The sequence below is a fragment of the Aptenodytes patagonicus genome, chromosome 15, assembly GCF_965638725.1.
Source record: "Aptenodytes patagonicus chromosome 15, bAptPat1.pri.cur, whole genome shotgun sequence".
NCBI lineage: Eukaryota > Metazoa > Chordata > Aves > Sphenisciformes > Spheniscidae > Aptenodytes > Aptenodytes patagonicus.
This window is the reverse complement of record NC_134963.1, coordinates 1257223-1275105: the sequence shown is the minus strand read 5'-3', so window position 1 is coordinate 1275105 and position 17883 is coordinate 1257223. Positions and strand designations below refer to the sequence as shown.

Genomic DNA, 17883 nt, shown 5'->3' with positions numbered 1-17883 from the left:
TTGCTCACAAAAGCCTTGTTTTAAAAATTCAACTGTATTAACTATTAGTGTGTTTCTGAAATTAATCACCAAGCCTTTTTGGCTGGTGTCTATTAATAAGGAAAGTTTACTGGTGCTGCAGTCAAATTCCTTCCATGACGCTGCAGTTCCAAATAACTTCAGCACATCTATGCAGACAAATCAGACAGAAAATGAAGGTCTCGAGACCGTAAGTGTTTTCCAGTTGGCAAACGTCTCAGTTTGCTGATTCATTACTTAGTACTTGGATCCTTCATTGGTCTTAATGGTAGTTGTGAGGTCAGTTGGGAATTCATCCCTGTTGCGGATGCAGTGCAAGAATGTTGTATTGCTTTGAGGTACTTCGGTTGCGCAGAGTGATGTTAAAGTGAATTTAATATCTTCAGGCATCTTTTTACTACTATTTTTATTTTTACCCTCTATTACCCCAGTCCAAAGGAATTGTTAGTGTGAACGATGGTGCGTGTTAAGTTTTTAGAGAGAATGTCATGTTTTGTTACACAAATAATGGAAGCGGACTGCATCTGTTGGGACGCCTGAACATGTTACGCCATTTATACGTTTTATTTTGAATGCTGTTGCTTTTGGGGACTCAAAGCAACAGTTTTCATACAAGTGGCGGCTTCTGGTAATTGTATTAACATGAAGATTTATTTCCATTGTGACAGCCGTTGGTCAGAACACTGAAGAGTCCCTTGCTTAGGCAGCCTACAATTTATATATAGCCACGATACAGTTCTCAGAAAAGAAACATGACCCAGTGCCACACAACAGATGGGAAAGGGGGCAGGAACAGAAAGCCATCAAATGACCTGTACTGACTTCTGTTTTTTTCTCGTTTCTTCTAGCTTTCTTAAATGCATGAAATTCCACTTATAAATTATGAGAACTATTTCCACTAAGAAGTTCTCAATATAATATTAAACATTAATTTTTCAAAACATGCGTTAAAGACAGAACCTTTAAAGCTCTGTCAGAGCTTGTGAGAATTTTAAAAATATAATGGACTGGCTTTATTGGCCACAAAATTCAGAGTAGGAGTTGGGAACCAGCAGCTGAGAAGCACAACTGTGTTAAGTTAGCAGAGATTGGAGCAGGAGGAATGTTGTGGAAAGAGTTGAAACAACATGTGACAGGGCTGAAAGAAGTGCAGATGGTAAGTGGAAGGAGAGCTGCTGCCCAGTGCTAAGCACTGGGAAAGAAAGCAGCTTTCTTTTGTCTCGGTATTTCAAATAGAGCACTGAAGTAGGGCCATCAAGTATAGTTCTAGAAGAAACGCAAAGCTCACCAAGAGTTTTCTGTGATTTAAAGTGGAGTCGAAACAGGGAAATACTTTCATAGACCTGCTTGATACGGTGTTCTTGTACCACTTCACTTTTCAAAGTCCAATTCTCTTGTCCCCTGATTTTTGTGATTAATTTTTTGAAAGAAATAGGCTAATTATTAGGCTTTTTTCATTCTTATTCCACTGTCTGAAAGGTCTAAAGTGCTAAAATTTAACACAAGATTTTTAGGTGTAGTCCCTGTTCTATCACATAAGTAAAAGCGATGGCTGTAATTATTTGATAATGCCAAGGCTTGCGCTGCCAGCCCTCTTAATTTTGCAGTGCCACCTCTGCCAAAAGCGAAGAAATGACACACTAGATCACTTTGTGTTTAGGTATGTAGGATTTTGACTGCAAAAATCAGACCTAATGATACGGATAGCAGTACGTCTGTCAGAAGAAAGTTATTTTCAAAAGGTTTTAAATAAGCTGTGTGCATGCGTAGCTTTCACCGTTGGGGGGGTGTTATTTATTTATTTATTAAAACCTTATAAAATATCTTTAGCTTATAGCATGTTTTCTGTAGTGGCTCATCTCAAGAAATTGCCTCACGTGTAAAAGAAAGAACGGGAATGATTCACATATGCTAGAATCAACCTTTGGTCATTCTGCCTAGCTTAAGATAGACTTTAGAGAAAAAGGAAAGGTTTTTACAGAAAAGGTTTTTTTAATTTAACAAAGGAAATATTTTGCTCTGCTTTCAAAGAAATTTTAGATCCTAGTTCTCATTGATTTAAGAAAAAAATTTGACACTTACTGTGCAGAAAAATGGTATTACTTCTGTGGCATCCAAACACCGAGATTATTTTTAAAGAGGGGGGAAATCGTGCCCAGCAGTAGCTGCGGCACTAACCAAGACCAGGTCAGCTTTGATCTTGATGCCCTTTTCTAATGGGGGCGTTGGACTAAAATTAAATTGTCCGGGTCACAAGCACCCGTTTCTTTTCTTTATGGCCATTTTGCAGCAACTGACGTTGTACTGATGAGGCAACGTGTCTGCATGTAATATATTGTGCTGTCACGGTTTCTTCTCAGACCTGTCGCGCACCAGTTATGATTCTTCTCTGCGGGTGCATTATTTCTAAGACCTACAAGTGATACTGAGTGAAAGTACTGCTCTCCTTATTGCAGTTTTCTTAACAACATGCAAAATGACTTTGTTTCTTTCAGTTGGCCAAGTCCAGCACTGAAGGCAAGATTCAAGTCCCAAACCATCGCTGCTGGCCTTCCAAATGCTTCAGTGTATTCTAATTCAGGAAGAAATAGTCCCGTAACAGGAAGTCCAGGAAAACACGGCAATGCCGCCTCGTTCTCTCCAGACCCCGGCAGTCCTGGGCGCTACAGTCCAGCTTGTGTCAACCAGGCTCTGTTAAAACTGCGTTATTTTTCAGAGCCTCCGGCCCACTAAAATAGGATTCATCCTCCTGGGACTTCAATTGTATTTTCATTGTTAGAGTGGAGGAAAAAAACTACAATGTTACTGAAGTGACATGAGGTTTGTACTTGGCTATTTATTTTTCCTCAACTGAGGACAACTGTATGTTAAAAAAAAATGGAATATATGTCTTTATGCCATATACAAGATAGATTACTGGTGATACACAAGAAGTTAGTGACAGTCAGTGCAGTTGTCCAGTAGCTCTGAATTAACCCTTGTTGCCAGTAAAGCAGCGAGCTGAAGCTTTACTTAGAAATGGTGGTATTTTACTATCACCAGTTGTCATTATTGTGATGAACCCGTTAGCCCTCAACTGCATTTCTTTTGCTTGGGTAGTCTGGAGGAAGCACATCATCAGTAAACAGAAATCTTACTGAGAGTAAATTGATGGCAAGAAACAAAACGTTCTTCCCGTTGCAGGGGGAATGCTCAAAGTGAAAAGCCTAAAACAAAGCCTGGGTAACAACAACAGCTCTCCAGTACTGGGCATGAATGTGAAACCCTGTGCATGAACAGAAAGTGAGTGTTCATAGCCACAGTTTGGTCTAGACAGTGGAATACACAGACACACACACTCTCTCTTAGATGTATGTGTGTACGTATGCACGTATTTACACAGAAAACCTTGAGTCTTTGCTTGTTCTGAGGCTGTTAAAAACACCGTGATACACTGAGTGTTCTAGTAAAAGGGCACTATAGAAATTACTGGTATTCCTTTAAATGTTAGTTTGAAGATTAAAAAAAAAAATATAAAAATCAGCAGGTTTTTTTCCCGCAGAAGCTTTTAACGTTAGCAGATTTAATAGTTATTACACAAAAGCACATCAGCAATAATTTCAGCAAATTTACCAGCAAGATACCTTAAGGGTCTCGTTTGTAATATATTAGAGTGGTAGCCAGTGACTCATGATGTGGCTCCTTATTTCCCAACTGTAAAGAGAGAGGAATAAGGACTAAAAATATTTTTATTGGAATCTAAGCTTTTACTATGTCTCTAGTCTTGATGTGGTAATGAGGTTTTGTTACAGCAGTCAGTAGTTTTATTCTTTAGCCTTCTGTAAGAATGACTTGTTTTGATGGTACGATGCCGAGATTGAAGAAAGCTCAAAACTCCAAGGCGGTTTTTCATATCAAGCTTAATGATGTTGCTTGAAAGAAGGCTTCCAGAAACAGAGTTCTCCAGTGTTGCTAGCTTGCTAGTTAAAAAAAACCAAACAAAACCACCTCTCTATTGTTACAAGGTAAATCTGATCAGAAAATTAAATCGGCCAGGGCTGTGCTGGTAAAAAGGGGTGGATTTGGATTCACTGGTGCCACACAGTGCGTGAGAAAGCATGGAACCTCCTTGGACGCCCGTAAGCTCAGCCTGCGTCTCGAGAAGCTCTAGTCCAGGCAGGAGGGTGCAGTGCCAGCGGGGTCGGTCCATTTACCACCTGCGGGTCTCACCACTACAGAGGCTGGATTTCAGAATCCAGAGCTTGATCCGGTTGATGGCTGTTGCGTGCTGCGGAGTGACTGTTTCGTACACAAACTGTACACCCTTCAAGAGGTTGATGATTTGGTACAAACCTAAAAAAAACTGCACTTAATGCTTTTGCAAGCTTAATAGTGCCTTTTGTAACATATTTTTTTAATTAAATTTTTGTTCTTTTAGAAGTTTAAAAAAAAAAGTGGCATCCACTTACTATGGGCACATAAAACACAGTTTTTCTTCTGGGCTGTCTGAATGGAACGTATTTTAATGTCTCTCTCTCTAAGTTTGATTATTTGGTGTGATAGCTCTCTGCTGTTGGAGAATATTCCTCTTTTAGGAATTATTTTTAAAAAAGGCTTATTTACTCTTCCTTTATAATAAATTGAGCCTATTTCCAATGAGCTGGACACTAAAAGAGCTACTTCACACAATGACTGTCATCAGGTGATAATCCAGACAACCAGCTGGGGAGAGGAGGGGGGTCATTCTTTAAAACAAACCCCAAGCATAACCTGCTGTGTTACTGAGTATAATTAACTGACTTTTTCCTACATTTTTTTTGGTCTGCAGCAGTCTCTGTGGTCTCAAACAACTTTTTTAGGTCCCAAATTCCTACAGCTTTACTTTAAAGGGTTTTGGGGGTTTTGTTTGGGGTGGGGGTTGTCTGGTTTTGGTTTTTTTAATAATTCAATGTAAATGATGTCTTTGTCATTCTGGAGAAATGCTTCAGATGATGAGTAATGGCCTAATACCACGTTAAAGCCAAATTCCTGTGGTGAGTTTCTGTGCGTGTAGCTGCTGTTCTCCACCCTGGTCCTTCTTGAGCTGTCACAGGGCGACGTTGCCCTTTTGATAAGAGTTTGTTACAGAGCCAGGAGACTGATACTAACGCTCCAGCTCTTCTTCCTTTTTGTCCTTTTTACCTTTGTTATGCTTCGCTTTCTTTTTTTAATATTTAAATGTATATTACTGGTATGTACATGTAGACAGAGACACACCCCACCCACGGCCACCACCATACCCTTGCCTTTCACGTTGTAATTTTGTTCGGTCAAGAGAATATTTTTTTTAACTGTTATATATAATGTGCATTAGTCCAGTTGTACTGCATCCTAAGAGGTAATTTTTCTAACAATATATTTACTTCAGCTATTAAAAAAAAGTAGCAATTTATGTAGCGATTTGATTATTCATGATTGTGAAGAAAGCTCTTCCCCACTGAGCCTGTGGAGACACTTTAAATCAGATTGCTATTGCTTGAATTGTGTTTTCTTGGCCAAAAGTTCACTTTTAAAGGTGCAAAAGATTAGTTGTGGGGTTTTTTTTTTTAATTAGCCAAGTGTCATGTTACAAATAGAGTTAACCCACTTTCTATTCAAAAATAAATGAGTAGCTAAAAGTGTCACACTGTGTTTAGTGTATGGGGCAGGGTGGCAAGTAGCTGGGTTGATAACTGATGTGGCCAATTACTAATGCGTCCAGACCTTACTAACGCAACTGCGCCCACCGTTTGTGGGTGCGTGCACAATGACGTTGGATTACGCCACTGAAGACTTGAAGAACAGTCTCAAAATGTTGAAGAGAGAAGAACTCTGAATACTGTGAAAATTATGTACTTACTTAATTTTAAATTTCGAAAACCCCCCCCTTAAGTGCCACTGAAAATGTTCATTTCTGTACACGTGCGAAGAGGTGGTGTGTGTCCTCTGGATGCCCACCAGGAACCTATTTATTGGGGGGGGGGGGGGGGTAGAAGGGTGAGGGTATGTGAGAGGGTATGTGTATGCACACACAGAGATAAAAACACACAATTTTCATCTTGGCCTGGAGCCAAAGGGCTATGACTAGAGTACGCAGTCCCCTCGTGTATGCGACTGTAGATGGTGACAGCTAACTCTGAGCTAGCTGTTCTCTCGCGTTTACATTTCAGATATTTGGAGTTAAAAGGACAAAGCAGGTAAATGAAGTGTTGCCCCAGGCAATGTGGGATACAAAGGCTGCTCCTCAGCTGGCAGAGACAGAGTCACTGCACCGCACTTCAGCCGTAGGTTCTGTAGCAGCTGGTCACACAAGTATTCAACTGAAGAGGCAAGAACAAAAGACAGACCAGTTGTTTTATTCAAAACTTTTAAAAAGTTAATAGACAAAAACTGATAAATTATTCTCATTGCATCAATGAGAGAGAACATCATGATGGTTTCCTCTTGCCCCCCACAACTTGCACTACACAATGATCGTGTTTTGTTCCCTACTAGCCCCATTTTCCTTGGAATCATCCTGATGTAGCAGTCCTGTACCAAACAAGCCACTAAACCTTGTCTCGCTAGTTGTGTGCTGTGATTATGCTTCATACAGCACTGACAGGAATGAGTTTAGGGTCTCGCCACCATTCTTGGTGATAAGAGAACCTGTCAAACAAGTTTTTATGTTTGCTGTCCTAGAGTACATGCTCTACCACCAAGGCAGACTATGAATACGGTGACATTTTTCAACGTTCCAGGTGTTAAGTGAGCTAAGTTACTACACCGGTTTGGGTGCCGAGCAAACATCCTTAAGCTGAAATGCTTCTGAGCCCTCCCCACAAAAATGTAACCTAGTTCTTGGCCACTCGCATTTTTTTCCCAGACCAAGTCCAGCAGTGTCAGAGCTGCACAAAGGAGCCACTTAGAGCAGTCTGTACTACCCACTTGGCCTAGAAAAGCCATCCCACAGATACTACTGCTGCCTGAGTGGTGAAAAAGTTTTAAGCAGGAGTTTGCTCCAATACTGCAGAACCTCTGACCTGAAGTATCACCACCTTGGACTCAGTGGTGTTAATTTCTGTGCTCTGAAAGCAAGGTATCAACATACACAAATCAGTGGGAGAAAGCAGAAATGAAAGACTACACCTCAAAAACGTCAGAGTAACTGGAAGCACTTGCAGAAGATTGCTTTCGTTTCCTTCCATCTTACTGCTACAAACTCATCCCTACATCCTTCTACAGGCCAAGTTTTAATTAAAGGCTTTACGAGACTGAAAAACATTATTCAGAATAGCTTAAAGAACTTCCTGAGGGTGGAGGAACACTTACTTACTTAATATAAGCAGCAGTTAATTCCAGCACCAAGCTCTGAGGCAAATGGTTTTTTTACCCTCTTTGCTTTATGCTTACAACCTCCAGGCACAGTTTACGTGAGCTTTTTGGGGGTAGAGGGGAACAGTGACGCAACATAAACATACATCTTCAACAGCTTACAAAAACTGAAGCCTTATCCCTTTGTCCTTTGAACAGCAGAATACCCTGTTTGTCACTTCTGCGAGAGCTGAAACAAGCTGGCTCATCTTCAGTTTTAGCTGCAGCGTGATACAAGGCCGTTCCTTCCAGTTCCCCACCAATTGCTTTCCTGCACAAGAAAAATATCCACAGGAGCAAGCTTTGGTGTTAGAAATTCACGGGGCCGGGGAGGGGGGGAAGTCAGTGCTCTTGCAACTGCTGAGCACACAGACATTCAATCTCTTTGTATTCCACAGCTCAGCTTTGAGTTTTGGGGAATACTTGAGGATTGGGCAGCTTCAGGCTTACAAAGATTCCTTCTTTTCTGGACTGAAAGGCAGATACAAATATGTATGAAGGAGGCAAGGGGCTAAAGGACATTTTTAAGACAGCATCACACCCCAACATAACAGATAAAAACCTAGTGGTACTGTAGCTGAATGTACTAGTGCAAAGAGACTAGAGGCAGCTCCTGGACAGCCACCAGTTTTGCTCATTCAGGTGCGTGTGATTTTATCTGGAGGCATGAAACCTGTGTCACCCAGTGTTCGAAGTGCCACTCTTCCATTCGGACGTATCACCAAGTGAGTTATACTGCCATTGTTAAGAGACATTCGCAGCCAGCCTTCTGGGGGGAACTGCAATGCTCTATTAAAAAAAAATAAAAATTATTCATTCATAAACAGTTATAATAACATGCCGCTCACAGCATCACCTGTTCCAGATAAGGAAAAAAAAAAAGAAAATTGTTGGTCATTCTGTAGCTTGCATGCAAATGCTCCCACAGTCAGCCTTGGAAAAAATATTTCTATTGCGCAATTGATAGGAAAATGCAGCATTGATAACTGGACCAGTGCCAACAATGCACCTGCATAAGCAGAGTCCAGCAGATGGGTACGATTATTGTAGACAGAATTAATTCAAATCGACAGAAGGTAGAAGCTCTAACGTAGTCAGGTTGCTGGGAACGCTCTGAGCAACCTCATAACAAACAGGACAATAGATGGCATAGGTTCAAGCTGGTCACTGCGCCAACTGCAGTAGTACCACAAAACCCTGGGCAGTTCAGGAGAGGTAGAGAAGATGGCTCACCACCCCAATGGGCCCCCTCCGCAGACCAAAGGCGTAGGTGGCAAACAGCACACTTTTATGCACTATTTCAGCCTTATCAAGATAGGTAGGTACGTTAACAGCAGTGAAGAGGCAATGAGATAGGATTCATTCCACATGCCTGTATGTGCCTATGGAAGAAATTCACCAGAACTACTTTCCATCAGCTATACTGATCCCCAGAAGCGGCAAGAAAAAGTACCTTGTGCTTTTTGTAGAAACAGTATCACAGCTAGTCTCCAGCTATTCTAAAATTCCTGACTGAATAGCCTCAGAAGTTCAATCAATCGTAGTAAACAGCTGGAGAAAATATGAAGTTGTCTCAAACATCTTTTGCCTCAGTTACCGAGGAATAACTTGGTTTTGGTTCTATGACTATCTTTTAGAAAGGCTAAGAAATTAATCAAGCTAGATTCAAAGGGAACGCTACATGGATTGTGTTCAACTGTGGTATCACATAGCCTGGAATGGAAAGCACAGAAGAGAAGTTAAAAAGAAGAGGGAAGAAACAGCAAAGAGAAAAAGTATACGGCTATTTCAGAAAAAGCCTAGGTAGCAGCAAGATGATCTCTTTTGGCACAGGAAAGAACATTCTGTTTACCTGATCAATGATATTAAATATAGCAATTTTGAAGAGCTCTAAAGCAGTCCACAGAGCAGACAGGCTAGCATTTAACTAGCTCAGCTAAATAAAGCTAACTGAAATTGTTGTAGGTATCGATCAGATTAAAGTTTAATCACATCTGTCCTGCTCGAGACAAATTATCTTACAGACAGTGCTTTGTTGATAGGGAAAAGGAATAAAACAGACTTAGCTGACTGGATACAGGGAAGGCAAAGATCCAGAACTGTTTTCTCCTTCATGAACAACCTTGATGTTAGCGGGAAGATCCACTCTCCCCTCTAATCCAATACTGGATGTTACTGCAAAACCACACTAATACAACTTGAACATAATACAAAAATTTCCATGAGTAAAGAATTCCCAAAACTAAATAAATCTTTCATTATGTAAGATCAAATTCACATCACCTCAAAAAAGTCACATCCAGTCAGACGCTCTATTTGTTGTCTTTTCCACCAGTCCACACAGGCATTGTCCTCAGGTTTATGGGAAGCAGAAGCATACGGTATTAAAGAGACTGTTCAGATGTACAAAAAGGTTTCGAGTCTCACCGATTTCACCATTTTCACTTTAGAATTAGAATGAAAATGTTCTAATTTTCAAATTTGTCCTCTATCTGCAAATTAATCCTGCGATGAAATTGCAGAAGCAGCTGCTCACAACGCAGGCACTGACCTCCAACCACTTCAAAGAAGCCAAATCAACACATCTCCTCGCTCAGTGGTGCCATACACCAACACTATTTCAGTGAAACTATGACCTTTTAAAGAACACAGATGAACATGCAAGCCAACACGTACCTGCACACAATATAGCGGATCACGTTGGCATGGCAGACGAAGATCTCGTAGCTGTCTTCTTCCTGCTTTGCGTCAGCTCTATGAATGAAGTTTCGAAAAGCAGCCTCAATTCGAGCTCCATCTTCATAATACTGCTAATGGCACAGAGTTCAGAATTAAACACAGCTCAGAGCAGCATGTGCCATTGTCTGCATTTGCAGATGGGCTGCGTCTTCTAGAGTTCTTCTTTACAGGGATGCACACTTGAGGCTGAACTAATACTTAAGGATTTTAAGTTATTTTAATTGTTCTGTACGCTTATTGGGGGTGGGGGGAGAAAAGAATGCAATTATCTAAGGTCTGTGATGAAAAGCATCAGCTCAGACACTGCAAGTTATCACTACAGTCAATATAAAGTACATTAAAAAAACCCAAAACAAATACAGAAAGAAAAAAAAAAAAACAACTTTAAGTTACCACAGCTTCCGGTTTCCAGTGAGAGACTGGAGGGTCTGGTTCTATAGGTGCTCCCTCTCTCAGCAGATCAGTACTAATTTTTTTGACTCCTGAAATATTAAATACACATTCAGAAAGGAGTTGTTACTTCACCTGCCACTGCAAACAGACCCACAACTCTACAATCAATACATTTTTCATATTCTTTCTTCAAGGAGGTCTTCCTCTCCTTCCTAAAGGCCATTTTAGTTTACACAATTCCTATCAAGGGGGGTGAATCTCTCCAACACACCTGTTTTGTCATCAGCAAGTTTATTCCAGGTGAGAACAGCCAGACCAGCTTGGCACAGCAAGTCGAGTCCTCCCAGTCTGCTGCGCTTTGAAGAAACGCCCTTGCAAGGGTGTTACTCTAAAGCTGTATGTCAGTTAATGCTTACCGCTAATTAACGTTAATGCTACACTTTTGATATTTAATATTTATATTAGTATTTTAATCTCTTACTCTGAAGAAGGGAAGATGGTTTGGGGGGGGGGGGTTGTTCGGTTTTGGGGGGGTGGTTTGAGGTTTTTTGTTCTGTTGGGTTTGGGGTTTTTTTTGAAGCAGCACATTTAAGAAAACAGACACAGAATGGTTAAGAGAACTGACATTCAGCTAGTCATACCTGAATATCTGCTAAAATACCAGACAGAATAATGTATAGTCAAGTATCTTTAGCTTAGATTCTGGTATGTCTGAACAGCAGGAGAAAAAAAAAAAAAAAAAAAAAAACCAATAAAACAAAACAAACACACCAAAAAACACAACAACCCAAAATACCATATAAACACAGTACCCACATTAAGAAATCCCTACACCTTTGTGAGTGTGCCACATCCTCCCCTGCACATAGGATAGCACAGCACACAAGAAGGGCCTGTTAACTAACCCAGCAAGCATCCCCTGCAAGAACTGGGGTTTGCGATCCTCTTCTCTCCTGCGCTATTGCCCCCCAAGACTGAGGACTGAGCCAATCCTGATGACCTGTGACAGTCTTTGCTTTACAAAACACGTAAGCGAAAAGCAACCAGCAGAGTTCTCCCACACAGCAGTACATACAGGTAGCAGCTAGTCACTCAGAGGGGCAGATCCCTCTTGTATTTTTAAAGATGAACTAGAAACAAGCAGAATTAGGATTGTTAGTTTCTTTATAAATATAGACATATTCACACAGGGCTGGAACTTGGCTAAATAACATCTCAACCTTAAGGACAAGCTTAGAATTCTACTGGAAGCAGTTTTAAGGATCAGAAGACAATGAAAAATTACAGGAAGTCACTTACCTGGGAGATGTTTGCTTATAATTTCAGTTGTTTCAGTTGCTCTAGTCATGGAGGAGTGGATAATCTGATCAAATTTTATTCCCAAACTTGCCAGCCTGTGTCCAGTCAGTTCAGCCTGCTCTCGACCTTAAAAATGATATTCACTATATAAATTGGTGACACTCATGTAAGCGCCTCACACAAACTACCAAATAAGTTGTCCGGTAGACATAAAGGGTCTCCATCGATGTCAAGTTTTTTCCTTTCAAAAGTAATTGGAAAACTTTTTTACCAGAGTCACTACTTATTCAGATCAAGCTTATTGGCTGGACAATTTCAAGTCGTATTTCCATTGGCAGGAAAAATTAGTTGGGTTTTTTTTTTATTAAAAAAAAATATCTCTCTCAAAACTTATTCAGACACTTTCACTAAAGTATTTAATATCCCTGCTAGCCCCATCCCAAGGGAGCCACTTCCAATAAAAGACAGTGCTGACCCGAGCCATCTGCCATCTCTGTGTTCTGGGAGCATAGAAGAGGAGACTGTGTCAAACAGATCCACCCAGACCTGACTGCATTTTTCATAAAGGCAACATCATCTTGGAACAGTTAAGAACCACAGAACTTGGATATCGTAGGGAAGGCTTTATTCCATCTTTCAGGTAGGTAGGTGAAACGACAACAGACAGTTTAAGTAACTTACCCAAGGCACAGGATGAGACAGGATTAAGATTATGCTTTGTTACCACTTTAAGATAGCACCTTAGTCCTGAAATTAGCATTTCACTCCTGTTTGCACACTGGTGATTAAGACTTGGGGGGAAGGGGGGAAAGGTGTTTTATACTGAACAGTTGGCACCAGACTTCCAAAACCTCAAGCAGCACTGCACAACAATTCTTCCCCCCTCAAAACAGTGTTGGCATACATATAATCAAGAAAGTGTCCACTGCTTTTTAAGTACACTATTAAAATAATACTAATTAACATTTGAGACCTAGTCACAGGATCAATGAATTAAGATTAACACAGACAGAAGTTATCCTCATTTCATGTAACTGATTAGCAGTATTCCCAGAAACAGTGCTTAGTAGCAAAAGTGAAATGTATTTAATTATAAACATTCCAGCTGAAAGTCAGGTTTTTTATAAATCAGCAAATTAACTAACAGAAACACAAGCCACCTTTTAAGAGAAATCTATCTCAAAGTTAGTCATGGGAGCTAAGTTTAAAAGCTTAGCCTTGGGGAATTGTCTCAGCTAGCATGAAAATTTTCTCAAGCAACCTTAATATAATTGGAAATTTCCTTTGTGAAGTTTCTTTACAACTGTGTTTAGCACTCTGTAAAGCACGTTTTCATGTTTCAATTTAGAGGATCAAAATCAGAAAAAAAACAAACTTATTCATGACATCTTTCTGCCACAAAGGATCCAGAAAGTGGATTAAGGTTGGCAGTGAGACCCAGAACAGAGCTGAGTTACTGACCTGTACTCATCAGGACAACAGCACGTAAAAAACAATCTTCTCAAAATGCAAAGTACGATGGTTCTAGTAATACATACCAAGTGGGGTCAGAGTTCTGTCTTTATCAGCCCGGCCATCCAAATTATATTGAGAATGACGGATAAGGAATATGTGCCTAGTGGCTTTTGCTTTGCAGTGATCTAAGCGTGAGGCAAGTTCTTCTTCCCCAGTTTCTTCATTTTTCTTTTTGAGGTTGATAAGAGACAGTGGTTCACGTCTAAACAAACACATTTAAAATGTCATTTTTAGATAGGGGAGATTAAAAGGCAGAGGAATTTTACAGATGGGTAGTCTTGTCTTAGTTCTAGATATAGCTGAAGTACTAAAATTGACTATTTAGCCATTTATATCGCAAGACTGATTCAAACCGTTGTGCAAGAGCTATAAATAAAAGCCTGCATTAAAAAACCAAAAGTTAATGCCGTAAGTTAAAAGCTGTAACTCACACAGATAAATTTGCTGTTTAGCAACAGCCACCTTGCAATTAATTCTTTGGGGGGAAAAAAAGCAACAAATGCAAAGAAAAAGTTAAATCCTAATGCAAACAGATGGTGTACACTAAAACATACAAAAGCTACAGTCTGTCTGGACAATAAGATCATAATCACTAGCAGAGACTTTGTATTTGAATTCCTGTCGATTCAATAGTTGTTCTTGGGATTTTCACTGATTTTCAGTCACAGGTACAATGCTAGGTTTTTTGACAAGAAAAACTAACCATGAAGGATACTCAGGAAAAGAGGAAGAGGTGTTGACTGATCATAAAGGAAAGAAAATGTTCCATATCTAAAAGGCCCTGTGATAACACCTACAAAATTTGCACTTTATCAATCACATTTACTTCAAATAACTAAAAGAAACCCCCCAACAATATCCTAGAAAGACTCCAACTTCCTGCAGTGCACATTGAGAATTATTTTGTGCTTTAAACTAGGTCCCATCAGGTCTCTCCAGTAAGACTTTTTTATTTTTCAGCCTGGAGCATGTGTTTATCCTTTCATCTTTTTCATCACTCTCTCTCCCCTCATGCCACTTTAACCTTCCATTTTGTCACACTGTACACTAGTCTCCCTTTCTGCATACCATAACCCTCTTGCACATCACCCAGACAGTTGATCCGGTTCCTCAAGAGGACACCAGGCACGGAGGATCTTCCCCTCCCTCGCCCAGTATCACAGATTAGTGCCACAGATTTCTCGCTGCTGACACCAACACTGCACTGTCATCATCGACCCTGTCCAAATCTGCCACAGATTAGTCTTCTGGTCCCCTTTCTGCACTGATCCTCTACCCCATTAATACAAATCCTTTTGCTATGTCTCTCCACCTCGGAGCGTAAATCCTTTCCCTTGATCTCATACCTAAAGAACAGTTAATTTATTTAATTCATAGCAGATCTCACATCTTCCATTATTATAATTAAACTTGTTTATTTGTTTATAGATTTTTAATCATTAATATAATTTTTATCTAGTTTGAGACAAAGTAACTTGGTCATAGAAAACAGCTGCTTCACATACCTATTTTTACAGTTCACAGCAAGGCTGGCTTTAAAAAGCCCTGCATTCACTTTGCTTTAGTAAAGACATGATTAAACAATGAGGCTCAACACACTCCTTAAACTGTTAACAAAGTTCAGCAAGGCATTAAAAATGAAACAATAGTCCAATAACAAGAAGTTCCATTGCTATTTCATAGGATACTTCTTTTGATTCAGTAGAAACTGTATTGCTGGAAAGATACATTAGGAAAATAGAAAAATGTCTGAAAAATTCAAGCACATTTGTACAGTAACGTAGGGGTTAATTCATCCTATGGCAGAAACACATAACAAGAAACACCTGAGTGCCCTCTCCCCCCCAGCACCTCTGAAGTTACTCGAAGGTTAACATGTGCTTTGAAAAAGCAACAGATGCTTTAACAAGTCATGAGAAGATAACCAAACTTAATATTTTTAAGATAAGCTAGTTTTAGAAAGTTTATGAGCAGGAAAACTTTTAATGCTGCTAAGACTTAACTTATGTAGGTTCTTTTAGGCCGCTGACACTCAGAAGCTGACAAATGCAGTTTTCTGCATTCCTTTATAAAAAAAATCACCCAAGATCACAGCTGGACAGAACTTTGCTAAAAAGCAATGGCAATGTTAGGGACCATCTTTAAATCTAACTAAAACAAAAGTATCACTTAATCCATGACAGTGCCCTTCTCACCTTTCGTCCAGGAAGCCCTGCATGTCACTGGAACGTATCATCAGTCAGCCTGACAAATGTTTTCATTCTTGTAACATACTTCGAAATCCAGACATTTCTAGTTTTATTTCTAATAAAACTATTTGCAAGAACCACTCAGAAAATATAGGAAGGTACCTGAAGCCCAGAAATTTAGACAATAATTCAAAACTTTTTTCCTCCCCCTCCCCACACCAAGCTTTCCAGTTAACAGAAGCTTAATAAGAACAAGTATTTTACATGAATGAAACTACATCTAGTCTTCTCCAAGAACTGAGCTGTACAATTCCTGTGCAAGCGGCATAGACCAAGGCAACATCCTAGGTTTGAAAACAAAATACTTGCATTTTTTTGTTTCAAACCTGAAAAGCCATCAGTTGTTAAGCATATTGTAATATCTGTTATTTGCTCACGACTGACTTCCCTGCCCCCAAAGAGAAGTGGTCAGATGCTCTGTGTATTTATAATCCATTAAAAAACTTTACATGTTAAGTGTTTCTGCCAATGTCGTCCAAAAATAAAAATGAAGACTTCAACCAGGTACAGCCAAAGCCATAGCACACCAATTGGCAGACACCAAGCAGCAGAAAACTAAAATTGATCTGTGACAATATATTTACATAATACACTTCCACTGTTTGCACACTATGATGAATGGTGATATAGTACAACATCCTTAACTGCTATTAAGTGTTATCTAGCTATATTTGTTCAGGCAATTGTGACAGCTACATCAGTTATAGCACAATCTCTACCTCCTGAATTTACAAAAAAAAAAAAAAAAAGTTACACGAGTCTGAAAGTACTTTAGAATCCCTGAAGAAAATCAACCATTCAGCGGAACCAGAAAGGCCTGGATCTGCAGTTAAACAAGTAGCTTTAGTACCCCACTCCATGCAACTGTGTAACCAAGTATAACCTTATTTAATGAAAGTTTTATTTTTATAATTAGAGTGTATAGAGCCCTATTTATGAGCATTTGACTTTGCAGCATCTCAAAAATCAAAATGGGATGCGTTATACAATAAAAATCTGTTAGTGCTTAAGTTTGGATTTACTACGATTAAGCTGGAGCCTGACATAAGTCTCCCTGGGGAGATAATTCTACCAGACGGAAGCTAAATGAGCCAGAGCTCAATACAGATATTTGTACGTTCTAATTAAAGAATCAGAAAAAATGCAGTTAACCCTTGGGTGAATGTATCTCAACACTATGAAGAACACAACTAAGTTAAGTTCAAAGCAACATCACCTTTACAAGGATTTAAGAACACTAACTTGCAGTTTCATGGCCAACATAAGCAGCAGGCCTAATACATGCCTAGCACGTGCAAACGTTCTTCATCCACAAGGGCGCTGTTATTAAACAGAAAAATCCTGGCGTAGACGTAAAGCAATATTGAGATATGGTTAACACCGTGCGAAAAAGCACAGGCACGTCTTCTACGCAGCGCTCACATTTATCACAAACGTAAGGCTTTGCAATCTCACTGGATGGAAGCATTAGAACAAAGGGATCTGCACATCCCTGCAGAGGGAAAAGTCTCTGAACTGTCTAAAACAGAGGGAAGGCATCCCTTCACAGCACGTAGGGGCTCCGCAGCTGCAAGAATTTTCAAGAACATTCAGCTACCTTCTGCTCCGAACAGCTTACCACCCGAGGTTTCATCTGGCAGCGAGTCCCGCGGACTCCTGACGCGACCCCGGGGCACTGGGGCTGCTCTCTCGCCCAGGGCTGCGCGCCCGCCACGGCGCGTTTCAGCCGCGGGCGACGGGGGGCCGGGTCAGCGAGAGGCGGGCCGGCCCGGGGGCTCCCCCGGCCGCGCTGAGGCAGCTCCCGCCGGGGAGCCCGGGGCCTCCCCTTGCCCCCTTCCCGCCAGAGGGGCGCTCACCCCCAACCCTGAGCCCGCAGACACCGGTTCCTCCACGCACGGCTCCGACGGGGGGGGGATTTAAGGGCAGCTACCGCCGCCTCCCCCGCGGCGCGGGGGTCCCTCCGGGCCCCCCACCACAGCCGCCGCCCGGGAGCGGGGTCCCCACCCCCCGCCGCACCTACCTGTCCCAGTTGCTGTCCCAGTAGCCGCCGGTACCGGCGGGTCTCTCGATCCAGCCGGGAGCCGGCGGGCAGGAGGCGGCGGCGGCGGGCGGCAGCAGCAGCAAACCCGGCGGCGCCGCGGACGCGGGGGGAACGGCGGCGGCGGCGGAGCCCCCTGGCCGCGGCTCGGCCTCGCCGCCGCGGGCCGGCTGCTTGCCCACGGCAACGGCAGAGAAGAGGACGGAGCCGCCAGCCAGCCCGCAGGCGGCCAGCGCCAAGGCGCGGCGGAACGACATGGCGCGGGCGGCGGGCCGCGTGCCC

At 41.4% G+C, this 17883-nt stretch overlaps 2 protein-coding genes across 6 annotated transcripts in view; one reads left to right on the top strand and one right to left on the bottom strand.

Annotated features, from left to right (window-relative positions):
• ANKLE2 (ankyrin repeat and LEM domain containing 2) overlaps window positions 1-5657 on the top strand; it is a 21871-nt gene extending 16214 nt beyond the window's left edge. For all 3 annotated transcript variants that reach the window (XM_076353217.1, XM_076353216.1, XM_076353218.1), the window contains exon 13: window positions 2514-5657. In XM_076353217.1, coding sequence (XP_076209332.1) covers window positions 2514-2751 — 238 coding nt within the window. In that variant the 3' untranslated portion in view covers window positions 2752-5657. The remainder of the gene's footprint in view (window positions 1-2513) is intronic.
• PGAM5 (PGAM family member 5, mitochondrial serine/threonine protein phosphatase) lies at window positions 3564-17883 on the bottom strand. Of its 3 annotated transcripts, none has more exons than XR_012996566.1 (7): window positions 17584-17883; window positions 13338-13516; window positions 11800-11925; window positions 10501-10589; window positions 10045-10178; window positions 7476-8157; window positions 3564-6335 (listed from the first exon to the last, which is right to left on the bottom strand). XR_012996566.1 is itself a non-coding variant. In XM_076353219.1 (6 exons), exons 1-6 carry the CDS (start codon window positions 17856-17858, stop codon window positions 8007-8009), a joined length of 954 nt encoding a protein of 317 aa, XP_076209334.1. In that variant the 5' UTR covers window positions 17859-17883; the 3' UTR covers window positions 7001-8006. The 3 variants fall into 3 exon arrangements, 1 of the variants encoding a protein (XP_076209334.1); XR_012996567.1 differs by having other exon boundaries at window positions 7492-8157; XM_076353219.1 differs by lacking the exon at window positions 3564-6335 and having other exon boundaries at window positions 7001-8157.